The sequence below is a fragment of the Cheilinus undulatus genome, linkage group 15 (genome assembly GCF_018320785.1).
Source record: "Cheilinus undulatus linkage group 15, ASM1832078v1, whole genome shotgun sequence".
NCBI classification, from domain to species: domain Eukaryota; kingdom Metazoa; phylum Chordata; class Actinopteri; order Labriformes; family Labridae; genus Cheilinus; species Cheilinus undulatus.
This window is the reverse complement of record NC_054879.1, coordinates 48,419,834-48,447,456: the sequence shown is the minus strand read 5'-3', so window position 1 is coordinate 48,447,456 and position 27,623 is coordinate 48,419,834. Positions and strand designations below refer to the sequence as shown.

The window sequence follows — 27,623 nt, the reverse complement described above, 5'->3', positions numbered from 1 at the left end:
GGGCGTAGCTACAACCATTTTATGCTACACTTGGTGAGAATTTGAGGCTAGACATGGGTCATTGCTACTTTAGATGTAAGAGATAGGTGTCCCTATGTAACACCTGGGTTACATAGGGAAGACTTTATTTAAACCCAGCTGATGCACTCGGATTATGTTGGGATATAAACTGGTTTTCTCATGATAATGTGATGACTTCTGGAGATCTCTAGAAACAACCAGCCACAGTCCTAGAAAACAAAACTAAGACGCTAGTCTTTGGATGGCTCTGAACATTATCGAGCCAATTTTCCTGGCAAGTTAATCAAAGTGTGAGGCCTGTTTCATTACTTGATAATTTTATTATGATAACTTGCTGTGTTTGGGGAACCCTGAGGGCAGACAAGAACACTCAGTGGGAAAGAAACAATAGCCAAGCTGACTGAAAAGAAAGCACAAAAACCTTAGCCTGTGAGTACTGGTTGCTCTGTAACATGAAGAGCCCATGTTCACACAATATTCATTACTTTCTTTGTAGTTTGCCTTTTTATCTTTGTGCAGTTTCATTATAAAGTGGTAAAAAATCAATCCCCATTTCTTCTTGCCTGTTCATGCAATCTTCAATTGTGTTTGACTGCAGAGATACTGCAAGATTTCTTTTTTTAAAGCCTGGACTATGGTTGTTTGTAAGTGGAATCAGTCAGTGTGTGGTGTGCTATTTTGGTCGAATCATTGCTCTGCACACACTACAGGAGGCACACGCTTAGTTTGGTGTAAGCTTGAATTAAAAAAAAGTTACCTCATGCAGCCTCAGCTCCCTCTCATACACCAGTCTCTTCACAAAATCTGCCACAAACAGCACCCAGGCTAACATCAGCATCAGCGGGAAGACGTAAGAGATGGACTCCAGGTACCTAGGGAGAACAACTGTCAGTCAAGTCTGTGGAACCTCCAATCAGTGCCAACAACAGCAGATGAGAAGGACTATCAGTCAGTGACTGGTTTGACAGAGAGATGGAGATGCAGAGCAGGAGAGAGCAATATTAAAGGAGTGCTGGGTCATTTTTGACAGCCTCGTTGTGATCCTCTCATTATTTACGCAAAATAAAATGCCTCCATTTCTTTTTTTTTAAACTTATCATCACTGTTGCCTGGTGGGTAGTAATTTAGTTCCTGCTGTTTCTCTTCCTACACAGCTATATTTCACAGCTATCATGTCAGAAATTTGTACTGTTGAGTAATAAATCAGGACAGAGAGGCGAGGATCATTGTGTCTTACAGTCGGTCTTTAAGGAAGGCAGATAGAGACTCCAGCCCGCTGGTGCTTCACTGATGAGATATCAGCTTTGTCGTGAGATGCACTCCAGGGCAAGTGCAAACATAGGCATTATGTTCAAGCATGATTTATTAGAAACTATGCTGTGTATCGATGCACAAGTAAATGCCAAACTCCGGCTAGATGTGCTGCAGAAATGAGAAGTGCTCTTTCTGGATGTGTAGTAAAGGCCTGAAGGGTGCATCGAGCGCTTGCGTGTATATGGTCTTAAAAATGGATGCACAATAATAGTGAATATTCATGCACATGGTGCGGAACCAATTATAATGTGAGAGGCTACCGTGAATGACTACTTACTGTCAGTCCCAAGTGGCAAGTGAATAATGAGAGAGCATGCATTATTCCACATCAATGCCTGTGAGTCCCCTTAGAGAGACTGTGCAACGTTTCCATGCATGCATCTTTAGGTAACATGTTTGTACTGTGTGTGTGCATTCATGTAGTCTGGGAACTCACTCATCCCGGTGGTGGCAGGGATAGGGGAAGGGCTGTAGCTGGACGGCTGGTTCTGCCACCGTCTGTCCAGCATGGGCTGCAATGATGGCCCTGTCGATGTTCTCCTGCATGTAGACAAAGCCCCGGTTGTAGCGCATCGTCATCCTCGCTGATATATGCGTGGCCCTGATGAAGAAAGGGTTTCTGACTCTGTCGGTTCGCATGACGTTGTCCATATGCATGCGGATGGTGTAGCTGACTTTAGGAGGCAAGGAGGATGTGGCCTCTCTGCGCTTCCTGGATGAGTTGCTGTCTTTGGGAAGCTTGAAAATGACACCTTAAAGACAAGATTGCACCATCTTACTGCTTACAGTTTATACTCGGTGGAGATATTCAAAGAGCAGACTAACTCTTGTGCTGCCCTAGATAAACTGTTGCAAAATCAGCGCCCTCACTTCGACTCATTATCAACAAAGAAGATCCCTTTAAAGGAAGCATGGTAGATTAAAAAAATGTAAATGAGTGTATGTTTGATGAGGTGGATGCTTAATGTGCCTTTGATGCTGCCAGCCTCTGTTACACTTATGAAACCTTGTTGTTTTCCTGCCCACATAGACGGAAAGAAAGTCGAGACTGTAAACTTTTAATGTGGGAAAATTTGAGGTGGTTGCTCCCTGTAATGAGAGGGAGGATCAGTGACTTCCTAAAAGTTGTGTGCATAATTCTACTCGAGGAAAGCACACATGTGCATGTTTCTAATGAAGCTGGTGAGCTTCTGAAATGTGTCGTCTTTTTACTCACTTGCATAAAGATCGCGGTTTTTGGCGAGCTCCTGTGCGTCAGCGTCCAGCTGCTCAGCTGAGTTGTAGCCACGGTAACGGTCAAACTTGATGCAGGAGGACAAGTTTACCATCAGGGTGGACAAGGTGGTGATCTGGGTCAGGATCTGTTTGTTCTTCTCCAGCAGGAGCGTCATATTTGCTTAAAAATGAAAAATATATATATTTAGTGTTTATACTGGCAGGCTTTAAGAGCAGTTTAGTTTAGTTATGCAAGAATAAACACATTTCTGACCAGTTTGTGTCACACCCTGCTATATTACGTGTAAACGAAGATAAAAAATAGCCAAACTATACAAGCTAATCAAATTTATTGGCTGAGCATCAAAGTCAGACCTTATAAAAATGACTGGCATGTATAATCACATCTAGTAGAGACTTACTAAGGTTAAAGTGAGTGTTAAGCTTCCTGTAAAGCTAAAGAAGCAGGCCCACTTCCTGATAGCCTGGATATTTTACGGGCAATATGCGAGGAAGGAATATAAAGGTAAGCCTGGTATCTGCAGCTCACAAAAGTAAGACCTTCAAACGCTCACTCACAGAAGTTGCTGAGCGTCTCCTTCATTGTGTCGACATTGATGTCTGTCTGCATCTCAATGAAATTCTTCACAAAGGAATTGCCCAGGGAATTCTGAAAGGAGGAAGAGGAGGGGAGGGAGAGTGGAGGAGAGGACACACAACATCATGATTCAGCCGCTGAAACTTGTCGAAGACCACTGCAAAGTTTATCTCAAGACTTTCAAACGACAGTGAGGCAGATGGAAAAAGAAAGCATCTGATGCACAGAGGACGTCTGAATTTCTGTACCTGCAGCATCGGCAAAGTGTAGCTGAGTATTTCTGCAGACTTTAGGATGTAGTGGGAAGAATCGAGCCATTCCCTGGAGTGCTTCCTCAGGTTTGCCAGCTCCTCCAAGGTGGCGTTGGACTGGACAAGGACGAGAAAAAGACAGCGTGTGAATTGTGTTTGTGTCTAGCTGTATTATCCTGTGTAGACCGGCCTATAATAAAAACAAACTTCACCAGAACTATACAGGCATACAGGGCCATAAAACTGTGTTTATACCCCATTTCATCTCTGTGTATGCTTTAACGCAGTGTTACTCTACCCTGCTCAACCAAAGAGCCAAATTCTGAAAAATACCTTTGCAAGAGCCACAATCTAAGTGGTGAAAAGTGGCAAAAACAGCTTGAAGAAGCAATAAAATTAAGTTAAAGGTGGAAAAAATGTTCAAAAAGCAGTAAAAATGGGTGAAAAGGGGCAAAAATTAGGAGAAAAGTGGAAAAAGGGTCAGAAAGTAGCAAAAAAAAAGGGTGAGAAGTGACAGAAATGAGTTACAGGTGCCAAAAAATGGTCCAAAATTGACAAAAACGTGGCAAAAATATTAGTAAAAAGTGACTAAAATGGGCAAAAAGCAGTCAAGAGTGAAAAACTAGGCAAAAAATAGGAAAAGAAATGGTATTTAATGGCAGAAGGTATCTTAAATGTGAAAAGAAGTGGTAAAAAAGGGCAAAAATGGTATAAAAGTGGCACAAAAGTGGCAAAAATGGGCAATAAATAGGAAAAAATTTTCCCTTTTTTAAGGTTTTCTGGGGAAATAATATTTTAATTAAAGACATAAAAGAGCCACATGTGGCGTTGAGTACCACTGCTTTACTGTACTGTGTACCTTCTTCATGATGTCCCGGGTCACAGGTGTGTCAGGGGTAAACAGAATCTGTCCCATCAGCATCGGTTTAAGGAAAGCCCAGGCAATGGCTCCTCCAGTGGTGTTCACCATGTCCAAGTACATGTTCATGCAGAAAGGAGCTTTAAAAGCCAAAAGAGAGGGTTTTTATTTGTTTTAAATTTGTTCTTTCAATAAAATATTTAACGTTCAGGTGCTCTACTCTACCACCAACGCTGTGATTAAAGACAAAGAGCAGTTCTAACTAGTAAGCCAATGAGACCAACTGACATGCAAACTACACTCAAAGCTGCTGCTATGGACTTGAGAGGAAAACACGTCATATCAAGAGAAATATACGAGTCCTAGAAACGTACAGGCGTCTCTTGGAATTTTGAACCTCTTGATCATGTCCTCTCTCTTCTGATCAAATGGCGAGGATGGGCTCGAGTCGTCTGCCATCAGAGGGAGTTTAGAGATTCCAAACAGAGCCAGGATGCCGTTACTGCACAGCGCCCGGGACAGGGTGACAAACGTAGCTTTGGTCGACATGTTGGACCTTAGTCCTCTTGACATCTGGAAAAAAAAGGGTCTTAAGCTTTTAACACTACATGATATGGATGAAAATCTAAATGCAGAAGTAGATTACACACTTGGTGGAATTCATCGTTTGCTATCAGGTCGAGGTCTTCGATGGCACCGAGATGGCTCTGCAGCTGACTGATGGCAGGAAGAATGGTCCGGGCCATTCTGTCGATGAGTTCAACAACCTGAAGCATGACTCCCACCATGCTCTGCAGTTCCTCAGACAACACCATCTGAAAGAGATTCATATGTTATTTTCACCTAAACTGCTCAGGTCTTCTTTTTCTCTTCATTCTTCATGGGTTTATGGATTAGTCAATATTCATTATTCCAGAGGCTGCTTGTTTCTGCAGTTCATATTGCAGCAATATTCAATGATGTAATAAAATGTTTATGTTCATCTAGTGCTAAACACTAGTGCTACATTCTTTTAGTACAACTAATAGTTAAATGCAAATTTATATTGATGATTTTTTTGGTGACTAGCTTTTTAAATCTGCAGTAGCTTAAACCAAGGTTATTATAGTTAACTAAAACTAAAAGGTAAAAATCATTTTAGTTAACCGAAACCAAATGAAAACTGAGCTTTACGAGAAAAACAAAAACTAACTAAAACTAAATCTGTGCTGACAAAACTAACTAAAATGAAATAAAATCAGAGGCCAAATTTCCTTAGTTTTAGTCAGCAGCAGACTGTCTGACATGAACACACATGCTTGGAGAGAGTAAAGTGGCCTGATTTTACTGCACAAGACTTCACTCAATGCTAAATTTTGGGTCTTGAGTTGTGTACCAACATAAAAACTGAATAAAAAAACAAAAAGTGTAGAGCCCTTTTGGGTCTGGCCCTTGAAAGGTGTCTCATATCGCTGAAAAATATAAAACGAACACCTAAACTAATAAAACCTAAACTAAAACGAAGCATTTTTTCAAAATCAAAACTAAACTAAACTAGGAAACCAGCAGGGAAAACTAATAAAAACTAAACTGAAATCTAAAGCAAAAAGTAAAAACTAAACAAAAATAAAAACTAATGATAAAGCTAAAGCTATTATAACCTTGGTTTGAGCTATGTTTGGTACTAGAAGTAACATCTGCTGTTGTCATGTGTTTTCTGGTGTTGTTGTGACCTCGGTCACATGACTCGTCACATGACGCCTCACTGGTATTTAAAGCCCTGCTCTTCATCTGTCCATCACGTCCTGATGAAGACTTGATGGAGTCGAGACTTTCCTGTTTAATAAAGGATTTTTAATCTCATCAGAGGGCTTGGATCTAAAGTTTCCATCTCTACCAGAGACTCTGTAGCTAATAATCTGACGAGTCGTTAGTTTATTTGTTGTTTAGCAGCTCTTTGAAATCATGAAAATGATAAATTTGTTTCTCTCTAGAATGCCTAATTCTCAAACATGCATCTAGAGACTTTAATACTAAAATGCCTTTTAAAAAATGCTTCAGATATCAATGTGTGAGTAACTTTGTTCCTCTAAATGTTATAGAGCACCAAAGTTTGGTTAAAGGCTGGCTCTCTGTAAAAAAAGAAAAGGTCCAATCCTCAGTTACATGCTGCTTTGAGCCTCACGGTCTAAAGCCACACTTTCTTTCATCTTGTCTTTAAATATGCAAGCTCACTTTTAGCCAAACTTATTGCTAAGTAGGCAAAAGCTGCAAGCAAACAGTTTCTAATTTACACCTTTGGCTGACAGCATGCATCGATATTATTGATCTGGAGTCATATTTCTAGACTCATGTAAAAATGAAATCCTATAGGTGGTTTTTGAAAGCTCTGGTTGAAACACGCTCCAAGTCCCAGGGTAAGCATCGTGTCTTCAGGATCTAAATGCTGCATCGTTACATCACACACACTAGATTAGGGTCTTCAGCTTCTCACCAGGCTAATGATGCAGAGTTGGTTTCTGAGACTCGGAACTTCATCCATCATCATAAACTGATGCTTATAAGAGAATAGTCAACTAACACACTGTTAGCATGGGACCAGTATTAGCTGTGGACCTCTGGTCATGTGTGAATTAACCTTACATCAGTGTTTGGTGCAGTGTACTCAAATTTGCATTTCTAAAGGTAAACATAAGAGTGCTGCAGCAATGAAAACAGTGAATTTTCATTTCTAAAGTTCATATAAAAATACAATGTTGGTCATATCGAATTCTGCAGACGATGTGTCCTATACCTACTGCTAAGCAGAGTTTTCACTGGACAACATGCGCTCAAGTGTTTTTCACTCTTTATACATATTCTAACATTTTTTTAGGTCTGAGTTTAACTATCTATGACTAACAGACTAGTGAACAATCTCCCCATACTTCCTTTACACATCAAGGTCACACAAGTCAGCTGTGCGTATCTGCAGCAAGGTTATAATAGTTTGGGATTTTTCAGTAGTTTTTATTTTTATTTATTTTCACTTTCTGTGTTGGATTTCAGTTTAGTTTTTATTAGTTTTGACTGCTGGTTTGTTAGTTTAGTTCAGTTTTTATTAGTTTTAGTTTTTTAGTGATAGATGTTGGGGCTGAGTGAGCGTCATACATTTTTAAAAACATATTCAAACAGGCCACTCTTTACTTTTCATTTATTTATTTGATGATGATGTTTGAATAAAACTCCGGACATAAACTACCACTGTGTGAAGTCTTAACCAATCAGATCAGGCCATTTTACTCCCCAGACTCTGGTGTAGGTGCCAGTCAGTCTGCTTGTGTCAAAGACTGAAACTAAGGAGATTTTGTCTCTGTTTTTATTTCATTTTAGTTAGTTTTGTAAGAGCTCTATATAGTTTTAGTTAGTTTCTGTTTTTTTTTTGTTAAAGCTTAGTTTTGATTTAGTTCCAGTTAACTACAATGATTTTTGAATTTTAGTTTTAGTTATCTAGTTAGTTCATCATAACAACCTTGATCTGCAGCAATGCATGCATGCACGTTTGGACTCCATCCATCCACTTTCTATATCGCTTACTGGGGGGCTGGAGCCTATCCCAGCTGTCATTGGGCGAGGGGCGGGGTTTACCCCGGACTGCTTGCCAGTCAATCACAGGGCTGACGTATAGAGACAGACAACCAGACACGCTCACACTCACACCTACGGTCAATTTAGAGTCACCAATTAACCTAACGAGCATGTTTTTGGTGGGAGGAAGCCAGAGTACCCGAAGAGAACCTGCACATGCACGGGGAGAACATGCAAACTCTGCACAGAAAGGCCCTGACCCTGCAGCCCCTCACATTTGGACTGCAGAGTTTAAATGAATAAGTTCAGTAAAATGAAGCCAATTTTAAACATAAGCTAAAAACCTACTGAAAAGAAGCACTATTTTAAACCTATATGTGTCAAAACTTGGTTAATAATCTCTTACAGTGCTGGAATATAGTTGGTAATTTTCCCTAGAATTTTTACTCTGCAGATCACAGACATGGTTGATTGGTAAATGATTGAGAACACAGAATTAGATAGTATATTTGAAGTTTCTAAACTAGAATTAGGCTGAAACATGCAGATAAAAGCTTCAAGTAATTGTTTGTGAGTTGCCCATTTCATTGTTCGTTATCACAAACAATAGATTTTAATATTCTGGTGTGCTAGCACCTGAAAAAGAAGAAATTATAAAATTTGCAAGCCAACATGTTCTATCAGCCTTAAATTATAGCTCTGCTGGTAAATGAGTGTTTTTGTGAAGGTCTGCATCAAAGGGAAAAACAGATGAATCCAAAAACATCTTTTTAAATTCATGTAGTAGACAGAGCTTCTTCTAGTGAGCAAATGTTTCTGAGCACAATTACTTCTCCCTGACTCACATGTTCCTCAAACAAACACAGTTAAGCAATCCAACCATTACAGAACAATGTGCAATCACATCCAGGGGTTTCTTTAACCAGAGACAGAAAGTGGCTTTGGAAGAAAGTGAAGCATGTCGTTTCTCTCCTAACAATCGATGTGAATTCAGCCTTACTTTGTAGATGAGTTTCTCCGTGTGGAGATGGCGGGCCATCAGCAGTGAGAAGCTGTACCAGTTATCCACAGACATGGGGCAGAAGCTGTTGTAGATCATCGCATCTTTCTCCTCCATTTCTGCAAGTGATTTGGAGTTGCAGTGACGCAGGCTGACCAACCAGGTGAGGATCTGTTCGAAAGCATGGTGCAAAAATGAAGACAGCAAACACTGGAAACATGCAGAGAAGTCTACGAATGACCAGGCTGCACGTCACAGATAGAGATGTGACTTCTGAATTAAGTTTAGGGGAGCGATCACATTCCTCGCTCTAGTTATCATAGTGTAAGGTTGCAATCAAAGTTATTCCTCCCTCATTGTAATTCAGTTTTAATTGTAAAAATTAAAGACGTTCAGCTGTTTGCAATGAACAAATCAAACAAAAGCAATTGAAACAGTTCAACACAGCAAATACCTGAAGTGGTTTTCCCAAATTCAACTGAAAATGTGACTAAGAATGACTTGTCCAGTCTCAGAATGATTCAGCAGAATCCTCACAGGAGCTCAGACATGTAAACCAGAGTTGTTTAAGCCTAGCTGATGAACTAATCCAGGCTTCATTAGTGTCAGCAGTTTTGTTTGAGCTGGAACATGAAATCCCTGAACTGTGAGGGTTTGTCGAGTGTTAGTTGACTGCGTGTTAGAAATATAAACATAAACAAAAACAAAAGAATGGTCCAGAAAATCAAGAGATCATCAGCCTTCACACACAAGGAACAGGAAACAGAAAGATAGCAAAGGCCCTGAATGTTGTAGATCAGTGTTACTCAACCCTGCTCAACCAAAGAGCAAACCTGTTAAAAAATGCGATTGTACGAGCCACAATCTAAGTGGTGAAAAGGTGGGGAAATGGGGGTAAAGTGGCATTTAATGGCAAAAGGCAGCTGAAATGGGCAAAAAATTGCAAAGAAGCAAGATAAAAGTGGCTAAAACTGATGAAAAAGGGCAAAATGGGATTAAAGTGGCAAAAAGAAGTGGTAAAAATGGGCTAAAAGGAGCAACACTGGATTAAAGTGGCAAATAATTGGGGGAAAGGGGAAAATTAGGCATACAATGAAGAAAACTGGGTGAAAAGTGGCAAAACTGGGTAAAAAGTCACAAAAATCCGTAAAAATGAGTGAAAACTGACTAACGTGGGCAAAAAAGCTGCAAAAAGGTGGGAAAATAGGGAAAAAGTGGCATTTAATGGCAAAAGGCAGCTGTAATGGGCGAAAAATTTCAAAGAAGCAGGATAAAAGTGGCTAAAATTGATGAAAAAGGGCAAAAATAGGTGGCAAACAATGGTCAAGAAGTGGTTAAAAGAAGTGGTAAAAATGGGCTAAAGGCAGCAGAAATTGATTAAAAGTGGCAAGAAATGTAAAAAAAAAAAAAAATAGGAAAAACTAAAGGTTGACAATTAAGTTTGACCATTAAAACTTACTGTAAAAGTGTGGGAGACAAACTGGCTCATGTAACTTGCAATGAAAAAGTCAAAGTTCAAAAGAATAATATTTCAAATGAAGACATAAAAGAGCCACGTGTGGCTCAAGAGCCACGTGTTGAGTATCACTGTTAACACACCGCTGGAAGCAGAGTTCACAGGTTCAGAGTTCACAGGTTCAGAGTTCCAGGAACAGTGGTTTGGAGCCATAAAACTAAACTGGAAGGAAGTCTGGAGGAAGAAAAATTCAGCAGAACCCCAAGCCCACAGTTAAGCATGGTGGTGGCTCTGTGATGCTCTGGGGCTGCTCTGCATCTCCTGACACTGGAAACCTGCAGCGTGTGGAAGGCACTGAAGTACCAGGAAATCCTAGGAGGAACCGTCATTCCGTCTGAGTGGAAACTGAAGCTTGGGCGTCACTGGACCTTCCAACAGGACCATGATCCCAAGCATACTTCAAATTTCAGCAAGGCTTGGCTGAAGAAAAAATCCTGGAAGATTCTACTTTAGCCATCACAGTCGCCTGTCTTGAACCTCATAGAAAATCTCTGGTGGGATTTGAAGGCTGTTTCAGCATGCAGACCCAAGACAATGACTGAACTGGAGGTTTGCACATGAGGAATGGGCTAAGATTCCTCAGGAATGCTGCCAGAAGCTGGAGTCTGTCTAAGCATCCTGTTTGCAGCAGGTCATAAAGCCAAAGGACTACAGATGCTCACCATGAAGGGGTTAAATCATTCCGACACTGAAGAAGTCAATATAAGTTGCATTTTCAGTTAAAATCTGGAAAACCACTTGAAGCGTTAGTTGTGTTGCTTTTGTCTGTTCACTGCAAAAATCAGGAAGTTTGTGAATTTTCCCAGTAAACCTGATTAACAATGGGGTTGAATATTTTTGACTGCATTTGTACCAAAGCATCAGTGTGTTGTAATTACAGATTTCCTTTCACACTCTTCACTGTATGCTGATACACTGTGAGGAGGATGTTGGCTCACCATTAAGTTGCTGTCTGGTAGAGGTGTGTCCATCAGGAGCCTGAGAGCAGCGGGGTCAAAATCCATGTGCTGCTGAACATCCTGGATGAAAGCTGCTTCATCCCTCAGCATCTCGCCCACCGTTACCGCTCCTTGAAAATAAATGCATCTTTCAACAAGGACTTTTATTTCTTTTTCATCATGAGAATAAAACAGTGTGTTTCTTATTTTCTCTGCAGAACAGAGAGCCATTACTGAGTGAAATATTGTGTTTTCTTTCAGTCGCTTTCTTCCTTTCTTTTCAAGTAGGTGTCTTGTAAAGTATTTCTTGTAAATGTGTATTCTAGAAGCATTTGAATGAGTGCAGCAGCTGTGGCTTCACTTTTTGTTGATTAAAACATTTTTACCAAATAAAGAGTGTTCTTTGATGGGAGCTACACGTGTTTGCTGGTCTGTTGGATGTTTGGGATGTTATGGCTCACCTTGAGGGCTGACGTCAATGTCCAGAGAGTTCAGGCTGCTGATGTTAAAGCTCAAACCTTGGCTCAGCATGGATGTCCTGGAATCATACACACACCCATTTACACACCAGATTAATGCACGTATATAAAGGAAAAACCACATCACATGCTTTTACTCCTACATACAGCACACTGGATCTCTGCAGGCTATAAAGGCTTTAGTATGAACTCACTTACATACACAGAAGGAAACCAACCGTTCTAGCCTCAAACACCTGAAAATGCTCCTGTCTGATTTAGCAAATACAGTCAAAGCACGTGGGAGGGGTCTGAAAAAGCTGAGACAACTCTGTGATACCACAGGAAAACTACAGAAAAGATAGGAGAGGTCAGACAGACAGCTCACTGCTGCAGAAATCCATAAACCTTAGAAGCCCAAGACCACAGCGGCATGATGACATCATGTTCTATTTTTAGTGTGATTGCATAAAAACAATTGGATTGTAATCTCTTTGTGTGGAAAGTGTCATTTTTAAGCTCCCTTTAGTTTTAGTCTGATGTCAATCACTCAGTTAGAGCAGGAAATATGATCGTTAGAATATAAAAGATACATACATACATACACACACACACACACACACATATATATATATATATATATATATATATATATATATATAATTTGTGTTTGGTAGATTATTTCTTTGTTGTAACAATGCTTCTTGGCAATAAACCTTATACCGTTGGAAAGCCTGTTTATTACCCTTTTAAATGGAGCCACATTTGTAAGTATCATGCATTTGTGGGATGAGCAGCAGAGCTGAGTATGTGGGTTGCGTCCATGAAAAATTTGAATAAAATTAAATAATTTCAGCATTTATTTAAAAGGAAAAAAACTCCTTATGTTTTCAATATCTAATAATCATTCAATCTGTAACAATGTAGTCTATATAATTTAATTCTTCTTGTTATTGTGTTCATAAAATATTTTACCATGGGACAGTTAAAAATGAAACAGGCCTATGTATATAATTGCATTTTTATGCCTTTAGCTTGATTTTGGCTCACTTATACATCTTTTTAAGTATAATTTACACTGTTTAGTAATCCCTCACAGTCTCAGAAAGTGTAAAATTATATATTCTTCTCTGTTTACTTGTGTACAAAAATTATTTTAAACTTGGGCATGGTTAGTGGACAAAAACCCTACAGACACATACATGTTTTGTGTAAAAATATTGATTTTTAGCTTGATTTATCTAATCTTAATACTTGCATGTGGAGTTTACAACATTTTCTACATTTCCAACTCTTGAGGCATTTTTTGGGAATAGTTTTTTGTTATTATTTTTGGAGCTCCATTATCTAATTCAGAAGGCTAAAGTAAAAAACAGTTTTTATTTCATTAAGGTTGTGTTTTAAAGAATGATACCAAACATGAGCATGGTAAACATCTCCTGATTGGTTTAAGCTGTGAAAAGTATGAACAGAACGATAATGATAGCCTGTGGACTTGTAAGGGTTAAAAAAGTTAGAATGATGAAGACAATCCTGTACCAGTTGGAATTGACATCATAGTCGCGGGGATCCCCGATGATGGTCTCAAACATGGTTTCCATCACGGCGCTTGAGTTCATGGTCAGACTCTTCAGGATGAACTGAACGGAGGGCATCAGGGTGAAACACAGGAAACCAGGCTTTACGTCTGACATCAGCAGGTGCACAGAGTCTGTTTTCTCCACGGCGCACAGCTGGAAGAGATGAAGAGGAATTTATCAGTGCACAAGCTTGGGAAACTCTAAACATTTCTGATTTATTATTTACAACAAACAAGAGCTTCCAGGTATCAAATAAAACATCTATTATGCTTAAACCTATGACTCCACCCTATTTCACTTCAACTGTGGTGAAACTACCAAACAGCCTATTGCAGCTCCACAATTATACACATGACAGTATCATACTTATGTTTTAGCTAACAGTATCAAATACTTCCAGTTCCAATAATGCATGTTTTTAATATCACACAGAATGAACCTTGGCATTGATTTCAGACGCTCTAAAGTTCTCTTTTGTGGGATAATAAATGTGTAACATTGGCAGGGTAGATTAGAGAAACCTGGGCAGACAGCTGGTCCAGTTTCTTCTTAAATCTGGGGTCTGACATGTTGATCTGGAAGAGCTCAGCAGCTGTTTCTAAAGTATTTTCCATGAGGCTCAGGTTCTCTGTGAAGGTAGAGGGGAGGGACAGGGAAAAACATGTTGGTAAGAGAGAGGTTATTAGAGTTAGACAGGAAGATGGCACAGGGAAGGAAAAGAGGGCAATAAGGTCTGTAAGGTGACAGAATAACATGACATCCCACTGGGCTTCATTACAACTCGCACCATTACTGAGAGCGGCGGCGTCAGGCAGCGAGCGGCAAATGATGTGCTTAAAGTGAAGCCCTGTGCAGGACTGATGGGGCCAGGAGGGCCAGCAGAACTAGACGCTGTCGTGCATTAAAACGTATTTGACAAGCCCAAAGAAAGGCACCACCTCAGGCAGCAAGACGTGATGACAGAATATTTAATTAGGACAAAATTAGACAATGGTGCTGTTTAATCTCACGGCGCTCAACACCTACAGGCCTTAGCAATCACTACTGTTCTCTGTGAACGTGTATGAAGAACAGCAGAGGGGTTTTTGGAGGGGAGTAAAGCCCCCGCTGCTTACAAAGTGATTGTATGCACTGAAAACATTATCACACAAGCACAGACGCCAATTAAAAGGAGGTCATAGATGTCCACTTGTGCGAGCGCGGGGGGAGACGTTTAGCGAGGGCGGACAGGATAAGTGATTGAATTCTACTTTGCTAATGAGATTTAAAAAGGTGCTGAGTGGCTTTCTGCTGGAGAAGGGCCATATGGCCTTGGGCTCTTTGGGAGCTCAAGCTAAGCTGATGTGAAGTCTTATTCCTCATATCTCTGAAATGAATTATGCCGCACTATAATCATGTATACAACAACAACGGCATTAACAAAACGGTTTACGGTCTTCCCTTAGTCCCAGAGCAGCTATGAAGGTCAGAGATAAGGTTGCCACTCTTGAATACAGTGTCACAGTTAAATGGCACAAGCTGGCAGACTGTGTTTATATAGATACACACAGTAAACACCGGCTGAGGCCTCGCTGTGAGTTTACAGTAGGACTGTTGCTCTACAGCAGTGATACCTCAACATGTAGCTCTTTTATGTCTCAATTTAAAATACCATTCCCCAGAAAACCTTTATAAAGGGAAACTATGGCCTCAGAAATTATCCATTGTTTCCCACATTTTTGCCCATTTTAGTCACTATTACACTCATTTTTTGCCATGTTTTTGCTGCCTTTAGACCATTTTTCCCACATTTTTGCCTGTTTTAGTCACTTTAACACTCATTTTTGCAATGCTTTTGCTGCTTTTTGACCATTTTCCCACATTTTTGCCCATTTAAGTTACTTTTACACTCATTTTTGCCAATGTTTTTGCTGTTCTTTGGCCATTTTGTGCCACCTTTAACTCATTTTTTGGTAACTTCACACCCATTTTTGCCACTTACTGCCCTATTCTGCCACTTTTTCTTCCTGTTTTTTCACTTTTTCCCATTTTATACCTACTTTGCCCCTTTTTGCCCCTTGTTGCCACTTCTTTGTTGCTGTTTGACCATTATTTGCCTCCTTGTACTTATTTTTATGGCCACCTTAATCAGTTTTTGCCACTTTTCCCCACTTAGATTGTGGCTCTTGCAATGACATTTTTCAACAGTTTGGCTTTTTGGTGGAGCAGGGTTGGGTAACGCTGCTCTACAGTTATTCATGAGCATGAGTGGGAGGGAGCTCAGTGGTTTAAAGAAAGGATAAAACATCATTTATTTTATAATTCTGCATATCTCTCATTATAACGCTGCCCTTGGTCCAATACGCCTCAAACCGTCCAGACTGTGTCAGAGAGAAAGAGCTGAACTTTTTGTTACCTTGACTTTCACTGGCGAGCGTTGAGCTGATCTGCTTAATCATCATGGCGAATGGGAAGCCATCGGGAAGCATATCGGCGGCACGCTGCAGGATTTCTACTGCTGACCTGCAGAAGATTAAACACAGACTGTCCATGAAGCTGGAGCCAACACAGCAACAAAGGGATGAAAAATAAAGCAACGATTTCAAAGCAATTCTACTGAGATGTTTGAGGGATTTAAAAGAAAAATCATCACTTACATGTCAAACACTCTGGGGAGAGTGAAGAAGGAGAGCATCTCCACAGCAGCATCTATGGTGTCTTCCCTTGAGGCGTTCAAGAACCACCGCATGTCACTGGTTACTCCCTTCACCACAATGTTAAGGTCAGGATTTGCAAACACTGAATGGGCTGTTCCCATTATTTCCTCAGGGGTTGGTCTGTCAGAGAGGGATTTGAACATGCTGTGGTAGTCAATCTGGAGAAAATCTATTAAGTCATTCATGGGGCTCATCACTGGCATCCATGGAGCGTCACGTTTGTGTCTGACCCCCTTCGTATGATTACGGAGGCTCATTTCCTGTCCGTACATGCCGTGATGGTAGTTCTCTGGGCCCAGATGACCACCAGTGCTCACAAACTGCTTCACCATTTCTACAAGGTTATCAGCAAAGTCTTCAAAAAGCTCCATGTGTTTTTGAACGTCCATGCACACTTTATAGAAAGCAGACGTGAGAGGTCTGAGGATGTGGTAGAGTTCAGGTAGTGTCTGAGCCAGCAGATCCATTGCATATGCTTCGGTGGAAGCCAACCATGCAACCATCTCAGCCAACTTCTCCATCACTAAGTTCAAGTCAATGGATTCCAGGAAATGCTCCAAGCCGTGGAACGCCATGGGCACCTCCTCAAACATCTTCATCAGATGTCTGGCAGCTTGCCTCGTCATGTTGGTCAGAGTAGCTTCATCAATCAGAGAGTGGTTCCCCTTCATCATGGAGAAGATGTTGTCTGATGTAATGTTTGCAGTGTAAAGGAAGATCATGACTGCTTCTTCAAAGACGTCCTCTGATGAGCCACTGTCTTGAATTTCATGGTAGTTAGAAAGGACGTAGTGAGCCGCTTTCTCTACAGCTTCTATGTAAGGCTGGAGGGATGGAGCCGCCATTAGGAGCCTGTCAGTCAGCATTCTCAGTGAGGACAGGCTGAAAGAGGAGGAAATACACGGATGTCACATAAGCATATAAAATACATAAAGTCCTACTTGAAAATATCAACATAAATCAAAAAGTTTGCAAAGATTTAAAGTCCTTAAACATTACAGCCTAATGACACTTTCTCATCATCTTCTTTAATGCATGAAAGCATGCTCCTGATTCATTTCCTTAATACAATGACTTCCATTTCTTTCAGAAGTAATATTTCTCCATCATCTTCTTTCTACTTATTCACATAGCTTTCCCATTTCACCCTCCATAATAAACTGTAGAGTCTTTCTACTGTGATCAATGATCTATAACTCATGGAGTCAGACCTGATTGATTCCCTGCGATATGCAGAATGTGATCTTATCACTCTGCCTGGCTCATTATTGCAGCTGCCGTATAAAGGGAAATCAATTTTAAGAGGATGTCTCGGCTAGCTAAATCATGGTTAAGCAGCTATCTGTGCAGGCCTCGCTGTTTTCAGGGAAAGGGGCATTAAATTAAACAGAGGAATGCAAATAGGATGACCCCGTTTTTTGTAATGACGTATATTTGGATCAGATTAGCCGAAGCGGTGCATTGTGGATAATGTTGTTCCAACAAATAAAGCAGGGAGTTCAAACACAGGTGAGCGTGTGATTGTGGGAGATTTCACCGGCTCTTCGCTTGCACCGTGGAGAAAAACTCTCAAATTTGATCAGGCTGTTTTCTCTGACTGTACTTCTGTGGTATGATTGCTTTGCACCGTCCTCATATCCTGGGACTTCAGTGTGGTCTGCTTTGTCTCAGCTAGTGAGGCCTCTGTCAGAGAAGCATTTGGAACAAAAGAGTGAGATGATGGATTTCTCCTCATGCGACTTTGGACTATTACAAAAAAGCTGTTGCTCTTTCACTCTGCTGCACGGATGAAAAAAAAAGAGTTTTATAGCTCAGTTGATTTGATACCACATGGAAAAAACACTTTAAAACTACATGGAACTTGGAAGGCTGACAAAGTTGAATTTTATGTCTTTCAATGCTTTACAGCAGCGGTTTTCAAAGTGTGGAAGAGTGAGCCTCCCCTAAGAAGAACTGATCCATTTGGTGGACCCCCACCCACAAAGAGGAAAAAAATTAAACAACATTTTAAACATTTATGTCTAATCTTTAAACATTTTTAACATTAATATATTTTTGATGTTTTGGTTTGCAAATGTCCTTAAACATCTGCCTTTCCCTCTTATTCAGTTATAATGCCATTAAATACCCTTTTTCATATTTTTTGGGCCATTTTACAACTTCTTTTTGCTTCTTTTTCACAATTTTTTCTGCCTTTATCCAATTTTTGCCCCATTTCACCTTTTTGCCCATTTAAGCTTCCTTTCATCATTAAATATCTCTTTTTTCCAATTTTTTTGCTAATTTTTGCTATGTTTTTTGCCACTTTTCCCAAATTTTGCCACTTTTATCCAATTTTTTGGCCTTTTTTTAAAACATTTTTTGCCACTTTTCATCCATTTAAGCGACCTTTTGCCATTAAATACCACTTGTTTCCTTTTTCCCAATTTTGCTTCTTCTCTTTGTCATTTTTCCCGTTTTGCCCTTTTTCACATTTTATTGCCACTTTTTGTCCATTTAAATTACCCTTTGCCATTACATACCACTTGTTTCCTCTTTTTGACCATTTTTGCCACTCTTGACTGCTTTTTGCCCATTTAAGTCACTTTCCACTCATTTTTTGTCACTTCTCACAAATTTTTGCTGCTTTTTAAACATTTTTAACACTTTTAACCTATTTTAATTGCTACTTCCAGCTTTTTTTGCCACTTTTCACCTCTTAGATTGTGGCTCTTGCAAAGGTATTTTCACTCATTTGGCTCTTTGGTTGAGTAACACTGCTCTATAGCATAGTCCCTATAGTAACTATAAGTTTATCCATTTTCCTCCATGCACAGCAGAGGTTAGCAAAACAAATCACCTTTTTTCTAGTTTATGGTTCCGCGCCTCCCCTGAAGCTCTGTGGCGCCCCCCAGGGGAGGCCCGCCTCACGCTTTGAAAACCACTGCTTTACAGTAATCCCCAACCTTAGTAAAGGGCCCATCATTTGGGCAGTCTTTCACCTTTCATGAATCCTAAACCTGGAATTCTGTACCACCTACAATCCATGAACTACCGCATCTCATCTCATTTACTAAACATCTCAAAGCATGGCTATTGGAAAGCCAGAATTGTGATCATAACTCTGTGTAAATTTGTCTTTTCCAGTGATGGGTCTTGTTCCTGGGGTTACTGTATAATTTGTTCTTTAAATGTGTAGATATGAGCTTTGTGTAACTCATTCATGAGTAATAGTGTTAAAGGGATATAAATAGTGTACTTATGTGCAATGAAGAGGGATATGTGCAATAGTGATCATGATTATGAGAAACATGCAATGTTATCATGTGCAATAGAGACAATGGGAAATGTGCAATACAATTATATGTGCAACAATGGTTGTGGGATATGTGCAATAGCAACAAAGGGATACTTGCAATATAATCATGCGCAAATGTTAATTAATTAATGCTTGATGGCTGTTTTTGTCTGTTTGTGTGAACTATGTGTTGTTGTTTGTTTTTCCTTTTATTTTTGTCTCTGTTCTTTCTTTTAACCTGCCAATGGGACTCGAAATGGAAATTAGCCATATGGCTATAATCTCTTGTATTTACGTGTTAATGTTCATTAATACGAACTGTCCCATTTTAAAAATAAATAAAAAACAAATACAAATACAAATAAGGCCACCTGCAGCTGAACTGTATTTGTTTTTATTCACCTGTTCAGCATCTGCATTTTCTGGAGCTGTTTGAGCCAGTGGAGCTGTGCCTCGGCGCTCAGAGGCCGTCCTGTCAGCATAGAGAGGTGGCTGGAGAAAGCCATGATTAAATCCTGTGCCACGTATGAACGGTTCAAGCTGACTTGGTAGATGGACTGTAAAGTCTTGACAATCCTCTCAGCTGTGGCGTCCACTGTCATCGGTCCCATATTCATGTGCTGCAGACAACACAACTGTTAGCACCTTTCTCTGTGTGTCAACACTGCCACCAAGTGGTCAAAGTATGAACTGGATTGCATAAGTTTTAACAGTATGGCATTATTTTAGCACTGCAGTACTATAGAGAGTATAACGCCATGAATGTTTGGCATGGAAGCACTCACGCTCATATTCAGGTTGCTGTAGACCACCGGGGATTCATAATAGGCCTCCAAAACAGGCTGCACAGCGATAGTGCACCACACAGCCATGGCTTGGTGGCTTAACCCCGCTGCCTCCCTTACAGGATCCCATACTTTGAGAACTGCACTGCACTCCAATGTGCCATTAGCCTGGAGGGGACAAAATGTGGACAAAAAGACAAAGGTGTCAGGTTTCAGGCCCTTCTATCAGAGAACACACAGAACAAAGGCAGGGGCACGAGGGAATTAACATCGCCTCTGTGTTCATACTGTTTAGGGTAAAGCAAAGAAAAGGGCAGGAGTCTCACACAGGTATCATCACTACTCACAGACTTCAACATTAGGTACACACCCACCCCTACTGTATGGCCATGCATGCACATAATGTCTGCATACAGTAGGTTAGTGTAGAGTTTCTGCTTTATCAGAAATCTGAAGGTCCCTCTTAGGAGAACAAAAGACGAAGAATAACCCTTAAATAACAGGGATATACGATGTACGGATGCCCCAGCTAAGACTAGGTCCCATCAGATAAATGCTCCCTTACTTTCTGACCCCATTCACAGCCACATTTAAAGGCCTGATATTATGATTCAGTAATAAACATTAAGCTAACGGCATGTGTTCAGACAGAAAGCCCTCAGCTCAAATTAGGAACTGACAGTTTTCTAATAGTTTTAGGTGCTTTAACAGTAAAGAAGGCATTTTTACAGTGACTTAGCTGTTTCCAACTTCTGTGTTTTTGATGCTAAGCTAAAGGGATGCTAACTGTACTTGATCAGTTTACTGTGAAGACATGAAAGATATCAATCTTCTGGTTAAAAGTAAGGCCGAGCAAGTTGTCAAAAGGTAGATTAATAGCAGAATGGCCTATTGCAATTTTTAAATCACAGAAGGTACAAAGTTCTTTAATTTGAAATGTGTGCAGCAAATTTTTGCAGCAGAGACATTATGCTCTAAATACTATGCAAACATTCAAGGTTATTTTTTTCTAGAATTGTTTTCTAAAAATTCTACCTTCCTTTTAAAAAGGAAGTTCTTATTAAAAGTGTGAAGGATATATTGTATCTATTATACATTTGTTGTAATTCCTTTTGTGTTTACTTTTCTTTGGATACTGGATTATGTTTGAGCTTCCTGAAAAAAAATAGTTATTAAAAAAAGAAAAAGTAATTACCCCCTAAATCTAATGACTGGTTGTGCAAGTTGTGGTTGCAATGCAACAAGGGGGATGCAATTACTTTTTCACATAGGACCAGGCATTTATTATTATTTCATTAATAAATGAAATTATCATTAAAAGAATATATTGTAAAAAACTAAATAAAAAATAAAAGTGTGAAGGATGTAAAAAAGATCATTCCCTTCAATTCAAAAATTCCAAGTGCATTTGCAATACCACCTTATTTACTTTTAAATTGTATTTTAAAATGTACTTCTATTCATTAATCTCCTGTGTGTCTTTTATTTTCTTTTACTTGCTTGCATTTGTTTTTTATTGCCTTATTATGCATTTTTTTTAAATGTTAAGTTTTTATGCATTTTATGATGTTTTATGTCCACCATGGTTCTATGTTTTTATTTATGTTTTAGCACTTTGGGAACAGAAAAGTTTATAAAATGTGCTCTATAAATAAAGTGGACTGGACCGAAAAAAATCACATTTAGATATTTTTTTCTACATTATTCATAATTCTGGAGTTGTCATGATGATTGCTTACAAGGCTGTAAGTCAAACAAATCAGTCAGTTTACTACTGTAATAAATAAAATCATGATATTCATATTGATTCATGCGTCATCTCATTTCATCCTTACATAAGGCACGGTCTACAGGTAACAACCCTTTATGTTTAATCTGCTATAAAGGTGGAAGATAGCGGCATGTGCACATGCAGCGGCTCAGCTCTCCATGTTTTATTTGTGTTTTATTTTCATTGCATATGTCGGAGATGTGTGGGATGGAGAGTATGAGTGAACAGATGTTGTTTTTTACATCTTTATTTCCTCGTTTTAACTGTCTTTAGTTGAAAAGTTATTGTTAAATTTACTAGTAGCAGCTGATTGGGGACATTCATGGATAAAGGCGGGATCAGCCAATCAGAGATGTTACTGTGACACTGCAGGATTGTGGGTAATGTAGTGCTGTTGACCGAATAAACTATGTTTTTCCTAACATAAGGCTGATATCATATGAACTTATGTCTTCTGCATCATTTAACATTCAGATAGCTGATGCTGATGACATTATGACTAATAATCATAATCAATAATCAGCATGGGCTGAATGATGCAGTGGCTGATAAGGGACAACTGCAGGGAGTGAGTGTGGTGTCTTATCCCCTCTCTCTCTCAGCCCTTTCCATGACCTTCTAAATGCATTTTTGGAAAGTACTGGGTGGATGCACCTCATCTAAAACTCTGGGGGTGCAGTAACTTCCTATAAGGAACTTTAATAACTGTTTGGCCTGAGCTACTGGGGGAGACGTAGAAAAATGCCTCCGTAGCAGAGAAAGGCAGGGCCAATGGCTAAAAGCTTAGAGGTTTTGATAAGGTCCAAATACTCTGATTAAACTGAACAAACATGATTTTTGTAAGAAAGAAAATCTTGGAACAGAACAAACAAATACAGACAGGCTGAGCTCTAGTCTTTCCCTCTGTGCAGACTAACTGTATTTCATTAGATTTCACTGCTCCTCCGACAAATCTGTAGTTAGATGTGGAACTAAACATTTCCTTCATCAACACTGAGAAAGTTTCACTGTAAAATATCAAAAACATCCCTGTAATTGTGTCATCATTTCTGAGCCTGTACCCATGCATACAATCATTAACCCTGCCAGTAGGAGGCATCGAAAGCTCTGCTCTGTGAGTATTTTTCATTCCACGTCTGAGTTATTCTCTTTAGTTGTTGCCCAAATGCATTCTGCGAGTGTCACCAATGCTAATCACGTCTTACCACTGACTGCGGTACGTTTCTACCGTTGGATGAGGCATAAATAATTTAGGTAACAAAATCAAACCAACATGCAGCAGACAGCTGCATACTGATAATGCCAGCTAAGGTGTTCAAGAGTCTTAAAGCCATGTTAGTTTGTTTCCCTGGTAGGAGAATGTTTGCTGTCAGAGCCTCTTTGAAGCGAAGGTGAAAGCAGGAAGGAGGGACAGATACATGCTTAAAAACAAGATGACCTCAGCCTGATCTAACAAGCATTTGAAAACTGTACCATAAATAAGATGTGACACCAAAGATAAGAGACAGGCATTGTTAATTTCAGTAATGCATAACCATTTGCAGTCCTACAGTAGCTGTGTCTTGAACAATGTCCACACAACAGTGAGAGAAAGACAGTCTTGTAGATTTGCACAGATATGGAATGTTCTAGTGTATTTGCAGGCGGTCTAACCTGCTGAGCTGCCTGCACCGTGTGTTCAATGGCAGCCTGCATTCTTTCCGACACCTCAGTCAGGTTACAGTGACTGCTGTTCACAGTGTGAACTATTTCTGTCATCAGTGTCACCATGGGCCCCTGAAGACTAAGGACCATCACTGTAAAGAGAAAGTCAAATGGTTTAAACAACAAACATGCTCACATATTTGTGTGAAATAAAAGAATATTTGTTGTGTTTGTTACACAAAGGAAGCTTTGGTACACTTGTTCTGGCATTTTAAGGTGTGTCATGTTTTGAAAGGTATGCTTTGGAAGCAAACCATATCTAAATCTGTCTCAGGTATTTCATATGTACTGAATTCAGAGACCGCGTGGCTGTTAGATTTCATTATTCTGGAGCACTCTTATTACATCTACACAAATAGAAATAAATAACTGCTGCTGGAGTGTTCTTACCATTTTCTGCTTGCATGTTTTTCACCAAATTTTCTATGATTTTCTCAAACAGGGGAACTAAAGATGAGACCGTGTCCCACAGCTCTGTTCCTTTCAAGAATGACAGCAGGGCTTCCAAAATGTTTTCAAGTCTGGGAAAAAAAACACACGGCTTGGTTAAGGGGGGTCAAACATGCAGGTTTGTTTCTGTTACAAACATTATCACACTCACTTGTCCCACGTGTCTTGTCCTGCCATCCCAGTCATCACCTGCTCCAGGATTGGGGCCAGATGTGCAAAGTCCTGGAGAGATGGGCCTGGGTGTCCCGTGATGATTGGCCAAAGCATGCCCAGGAGTTTTCCCATCTGATGATAAAAACGGGGGACACATTCAAAATCAGAATCTCTTTATCAAGAGTAAATAAATTTGGGGATACACGACACCTGTAGTCTTTTAGTCTTCCTCATTCTACAAGTATTCATGCTAGGGCTGGGCAGTTAATCAAAAATTAGATTAAGTCACAACATGGCCTGCTGCAGTTTTAAAATCACAGAAGGTGCAATAATTCTTTAACCTAAAATTTGTGTCATAATAGCAGCTTAAAACAATTTTTGCAGCAGAGATGTTATGCATTACACATCATGCAATCATCCACTAGTTTTTAGAATAGTATTTAAAAGTCCTACTTTTTTGTACATTTTTCTTATTAAATATGAGAATGACATAAAAATGATAACTCCCTTCAATACATCAATTCATATCCAATTTGCAATACGAGTCAAAATGATCACAATTAGATATTTTTCAAAATTGTTCAGCTCTTGTTTTATCTAATATTGTATTGGTTATAATATAGAATGATTTATTGCTCATGTTTGTTGGAAAAAAAAATATAAAGAACTTAAGAAATAATCACATATCAAATCGTAATTGCAATACTGGGGAAAAAGCCGCAATTAGATCATTTTCCCAAATTGTTCAGCCCTAATTCATGCAACATAAAACTTAATTGCAAGAGTTCTGCACGTCATTAGATCCATGAAATATTCTAAGAACACAACGTCCGTGACAGACAGTCAGGATAAAGATCAAGCCTTATTGTCTCCTCTGACTGTCTTTGATGATAAATGGCTCTGTCTTTCAACACCCTCACAGCCAGCAGACATGTGCTTTAAAGAAAGAGTGTTGGCATAACAGCTGCAGTATTTATTTTGAATGTAATGCCATGTTTAACGTGCACACCTTCCCAATGTTTCATTTTGAAGAAAACGAAACCACAAAAAAGAAACAGAGGCCAGAGTCTTACCTTTCCAATAATCATGGGGATACTGTCAGCTGATGCACTCTCAAACAAAGCCCAGAGACTCATGTTGCCTAAAATCACAAGAAATATTTTTCAAACGATGGAGTTAATATCAGATTTATGAATACTATCATTCTTACAATCATTCTGGTTGTAGCTCTTGAACGATGAAGTGTACCGTTCAGCTCACTGGATCAATACTGACGTGTTAGCCACCCTCAGTGACACAGAGGCTGACCTACCTCGTCCAGACTCCAGGATGAAGTGAGTGATGTTGATGAGGGTGGAAACGTAGACCTGGGCTGGGCTGTCTAGTGGCAGGAGGCTCTGGACTGTAATCATCTCATTCAGGATTCTTCAGAAACAAAAAAGATCAATATTTGTATAATGTGGACATGTCTTAGCCATCACGCTTCATCAAATGATATCAAAAAGCATGCACTCTGCCTTTAAGCTCGATTTGAATGATCTAACAGACTAAGTACTTATGCTCAGTAGAATAAAGGAAAGTTTGCTGGTTATTACTGTGGGAATATTATTTTTCATTATAGACCTGAAGAACTAAAAGTGAAAAGTGATATTTAACATGCACTGAAATGATCATTTTGGCACTTTGGCAGCAAAAACACAACTTTGACTTTGACTTTAAAGCTGATAATTAATGTTCTTAGCTCATTTACATTTTCTGCAGATTAAAGTGAAAATAGCATTAAACTAGAGTTGTATTTGCTGCTCAGCCAAATTAATCTGAGTTCAAAGTTGACTCTTGTTTTAGCGTTCTGTCCGAATCCAAAAACGTCCAAAGCAGCTAAACAATCTACAACGTTTGTAATCCTGTAGACAATGTCATTTTCTGTCAGTCTGTAAATCTTACTGCTGTCAGTGTTAATCAAAACTGTGAGGTTGTGGGCTTGTAATAAGCAGTTAATAAAAATGCTGATTAAACTGCAGATTGATTTTCAAACTGCAGTAGACTAAAGATTTGTTTCAAGTGTTAAACTTTTGCAAACAGTTTGCAAAAAATAATCCTTTCTTGTATTTAGAAGTTTTTTTAATCAAAATGAGAATGACAAAAATGATCATTTCCTTTAACACGACAATTTAAAGTGAAATTGCAAGACAAGTCAAAAGATCACAGTTAGAATTTTGATTTAATTGTTCAGCCTTGGTTTTATCTGTCTAATACTGTGTTGGTTATTATATAGATTATATAGATTATTATATAAAAATCAAATTAAACTACAATCAAAATTTTGGAAAAACAATCGCAATAAGGTTATTTTCCAAATTGTTCAGCCCTAGTTGTTAACAAGGTTATAACAGTTTTGGATTTTTCATTCATTTTCATTTTGATTGTAATTCTTTTTCTAAATTCCACTTAGTTTTTTATTAGTTTTTACTGCTGGTTTGTTAATTTAGGGTTAGTTTATTTTTATTAGTTTAGTTGTCCAAATTGTTTTGTTGTTTAAAGTCCCTGTAAAGTAAAATCCAAAGTCTGTGTCCTAACCCTCTAGAAATGTGTGAATCTGGTTTCTGTAAACATGTGAAAACACTGAGATCTACATGTGACTGAATTCTGGATTTAGACTGTTAGAAAGGTTTTCACCTCTTTCCTGGCTGGGTTTCATGTGGGCGTGGCTAATATGTGGACTGGTGATGTCATCGGCCCACAGTGGGGAATGACCCCGCCCTTCTAACACTACAATCTAAAATCACAGAGCAGTTCTTCTAAACAGATTGTAGCATTTTTTAAAATCTGAGAGGATCATATTTCTCCTGAGTGGGTGTGGCTTCAGTTCATTCAACAGACACGCCCACACCATCCTGGAGCAGATTTTACTGCCTCAATTTTCATGATTTTAAAGTTGAATTTTATAAACTTAGAGATGTTTGATCTGACTGAAAATTGACCAGGAGGTTCATAAAACAGTGAGCTGCCATAAAACAAACATAAATACAGATTTACAGTCGCTAGAAAAAGTATGTGAACCCTTTGAGATTTCTTGGATTTCTGCATAAATTGGTCATCAAATGTGTTCCGATCTTCATCTAATTCACAACAATAGACAAACACAGTCTGCTTAAACTAATACTGTACAAAAAATGATATGTTTTTATGTTTTATTGAACAAAACATAAACATTCTCAGTGCAGGGTGGAAAAAGTATTTGAACCCCTAGGCTAATGACTGGTTGACCCTCCGTTGGCAGCAATAACCTCAACCAAACATTTCCTGTAGTTCAGATCAGACCTGCACAACGGTCAGGAGGAATTTTGGACCATTCCTCTTTACAAAACTATTTCAGTTCAGCAATATTATTGGGATGTCTGGTGTGCATCGCTCTCTTGGGGTCATGCCACAGCATCTCAATTGAGTTGAGGTCAGGACTCTGACTGGGCCGCTCCAGAAGGCGTATTTTC

The 27,623-nt window shown here is 39.3% G+C and overlaps 1 protein-coding gene across 1 annotated transcript in view; it reads right to left on the bottom strand.

The window, feature by feature from the left end:
- abca12 (ATP-binding cassette, sub-family A (ABC1), member 12) overlaps positions 1 to 27,623 on the bottom strand; it is a 110,543-nt gene that overhangs the window by 45,668 nt on the left and 37,252 nt on the right. The window contains exons 20-41 of the mRNA XM_041806394.1: positions 25,445 to 25,557; positions 25,206 to 25,273; positions 24,131 to 24,264; positions 23,920 to 24,050; positions 23,479 to 23,621; positions 20,055 to 20,222; positions 19,672 to 19,889; positions 15,933 to 16,874; positions 15,692 to 15,798; positions 13,818 to 13,924; positions 13,256 to 13,449; positions 11,720 to 11,796; positions 11,259 to 11,386; positions 8,805 to 8,975; positions 4,909 to 5,073; positions 4,633 to 4,831; positions 4,259 to 4,398; positions 3,397 to 3,516; positions 3,130 to 3,220; positions 2,552 to 2,731; positions 1,772 to 2,087; positions 779 to 893 (exon numbers count right to left, since the gene is read on the bottom strand). Coding sequence (XP_041662328.1) covers positions 779 to 893; positions 1,772 to 2,087; positions 2,552 to 2,731; positions 3,130 to 3,220; positions 3,397 to 3,516; positions 4,259 to 4,398; positions 4,633 to 4,831; positions 4,909 to 5,073; positions 8,805 to 8,975; positions 11,259 to 11,386; positions 11,720 to 11,796; positions 13,256 to 13,449; positions 13,818 to 13,924; positions 15,692 to 15,798; positions 15,933 to 16,874; positions 19,672 to 19,889; positions 20,055 to 20,222; positions 23,479 to 23,621; positions 23,920 to 24,050; positions 24,131 to 24,264; positions 25,206 to 25,273; positions 25,445 to 25,557 — 4,027 coding nt within the window. The remainder of the gene's footprint in view (positions 1 to 778; positions 894 to 1,771; positions 2,088 to 2,551; positions 2,732 to 3,129; positions 3,221 to 3,396; positions 3,517 to 4,258; positions 4,399 to 4,632; positions 4,832 to 4,908; positions 5,074 to 8,804; positions 8,976 to 11,258; positions 11,387 to 11,719; positions 11,797 to 13,255; positions 13,450 to 13,817; positions 13,925 to 15,691; positions 15,799 to 15,932; positions 16,875 to 19,671; positions 19,890 to 20,054; positions 20,223 to 23,478; positions 23,622 to 23,919; positions 24,051 to 24,130; positions 24,265 to 25,205; positions 25,274 to 25,444; positions 25,558 to 27,623) is intronic.